At 60.4% G+C, this 2,237-nt stretch overlaps 1 protein-coding gene across 1 annotated transcript; it reads right to left on the bottom strand.

Moving 5' to 3' along the window:
• Positions 1 to 326: 326 nt before the first annotated feature.
• On the bottom strand, positions 327 to 1,907 carry LOC104469420 (NAD-dependent protein deacetylase sirtuin-6-like; the record flags this gene model as incomplete). The annotated part of the gene is made up of 3 exons (XM_010083912.1): positions 327 to 423; positions 1,239 to 1,421; positions 1,780 to 1,907. Coding segments are annotated over 3 exons (408 nt in total), but the record flags the coding sequence as incomplete, so codon positions are not given.
• Between the last annotated feature and the right edge of the window lie 330 nt (positions 1,908 to 2,237).

Genomic DNA, 2,237 nt, shown 5'->3' with positions numbered 1-2,237 from the left:
GTCCATGGATCTCTGCCCACATCTCGAACCGACAGCAGCTCTGCCCAACAGCCCAGAGCCCTGCGGCAAACCAGGATGGAAAACCCAGCTGGGCGCAAGCTCCCCTCCTCTTTCCAGGCCTGGTCGCTGCTGCAGGGAGCCCTGCCGACACCGCTGCCGTGCCCCGGACGAGCAGGATCCCAGCCGATGGAGAATTCCCCGAATGTTCATTTCCCACCGTTTAACAGGGTTGAGGATTCAGAAGGACACATCTGCCCAGGCAGACAGCCCCACGGCGTGTGCGGGGTCTCTCCATCGCTCCCTGGGGACACCACCGAAGTACCCACCCCGCCGACACCTTCCCCGGGCTCGGGGCTCACGTACTTGCCGCATTTCACACACTCTTCCACAAACATGTTCCCATGGAGCTCGGCCAGCTTGTCCCTGTGGGAGAAAGAGCAGAGGTGAGCTGGGGAAGGGTGGGGAGCGAAAGGGGAAAATGCCCACACCCCCCCTTCCTCACCAGGGCCCTGCACCCCCAGGGCTTCTCCGCTTTCCAGCCCTGCCAGGTGACGCAGGGTGGCAGCGACCCTCTGCCACAGCTTGGGGACAGTGCCCCAGGGAATTCTATTTGGTAGAGATAGACACAGCTGCTGCAGAGCAAGGGACGAGCGCCAGGCAGGCTGTGGGGACACTGGGTGACACAAACCAACCTGGCCTGGCTGCAGCTGGGCCAGCAGAAGACCGTTGGTCCGGCCACCGAGCGTGGGGGCTTCCCCGTGCCCAGCGTGGCCATCACACGCAGGGCAAGCAGGCGCCGGCGAAACTACAGCACGCTGAGCCCCGCTTTGGGCATTTAACACGAGAAATGCTGCTCAGAGGGAGCTCGGGCAGAGCTGTCGTCCTCACGGGGCAGGGGAGCGCAGGGGACACGCTCCGATCCTGGCGAGAGGCTTTCTGTGCCACGGTTTCATCTCCATCACGACGCTACGGCCACCGCAGCTGGGACCAAGGTGGGGGACATCACCCTGGCTTTGTAATTTTAAACGTTTCCATCCACAGCACCAGTTCTAACCCCTGTTCTGACCCAGCCTCGAATCTCTGCTCCTGTCAGACAGCTCCCAAGCCAGCCTTGGAAACCAAACCCCAGCATGAAACGCTCCCACACGAGGCCACGCTCATCGGGCAGCGAGAACAACCCCACAGCAGCGGCCAGGAAAGGCACGAGGCACCCGCAGCCGGGGCGGCAGAGGCAGTACCGTGGGAATCCGGAACGCACGTGAAGGCCATCCACGTTCTGGCTGACGAGGAATTTCAAGATGCCGACTCTCTGCAGCCCCAGCAGCGCCATGTGAGTCTTGGAGGGTCTGGCATTCTCAAAGGTGGTGTCGAATTTTGGGGAGAGCCCCTTCTCTTCCATAGTCCAGACACCATTGGGCCCCCTGCAGCAACGGGGACAAAAAGAGCGAGAATTGAGCGCTCGGGCGGCGAGAAGACAGTTGTGACCCCACCACAAGCCCGATCGATGGAGGATGAGGAAGGCATTGCTGCACCAAGGTCGCAGAGCACCACCAATTTTTGTTGTTGATGGAAGCGGAGCATGGGCACGGCTTCTGCGGGCACGGCTTTAACGTCAGACTGGCGCGCAAGAAGGAAAAGGGTGTTTCCAGCTGGATCCAGGACCAGGCAGAGGGACGGAACTGGTCTGGCTGGGCAGCGGGAAACGCTTCCCAAAGGGTGAGATGGACTGGGAGGAGGTGTCACCCTCCCAGCCCCTCGCTTGCTGCCCGCCGCCCTTACCTGAAGTCGGGAATCCCCGAGGCGGTGCTGATTCCTGCCCCCGTGTGAAACACCACGTTGGAGGAACTCCTGATCAGCTCTGCCAGCTCCTGCACCTTCCTCTCCACTTCCTCCGGCGGGTCAAAAATCTGAGAAGAGACAAACCACCGCGGGAATGGAGACAGGCAGGGATGGATCCCACACACCTCCCGGCAAAAAGACCCAAGAAAACACCATTTTTTCCTCTCCACAATGAAAACTGTAAGCAGGAAAGCAGATTTTGCATTTCTTAATGATAAAATAATTTACGAGAGAGCAGCAGCCCTGTATAATCCACCTTTCTGGGGGGCAAGGGCTGCAAACACCCGGCGCAGCCCAGACGAGGGCATTTCCCGCTCCCACCGACAGGCAGCCGACACCCCAGGATTCCTGCGTGTCCCTGTCCCCTCACCCCAAAATCTGCTTTAAGCCGGGATCAC

Source organism: Pterocles gutturalis, unplaced genomic scaffold (assembly GCF_000699245.1).
Source record: "Pterocles gutturalis isolate BGI_N339 unplaced genomic scaffold, ASM69924v1 scaffold16205, whole genome shotgun sequence".
In the NCBI taxonomy this organism is placed as follows: domain Eukaryota; kingdom Metazoa; phylum Chordata; class Aves; order Pterocliformes; family Pteroclidae; genus Pterocles; species Pterocles gutturalis.
Note: the sequence above shows the minus strand (reverse complement) of the source record. Positions and strands in the feature narration are given on the sequence as shown.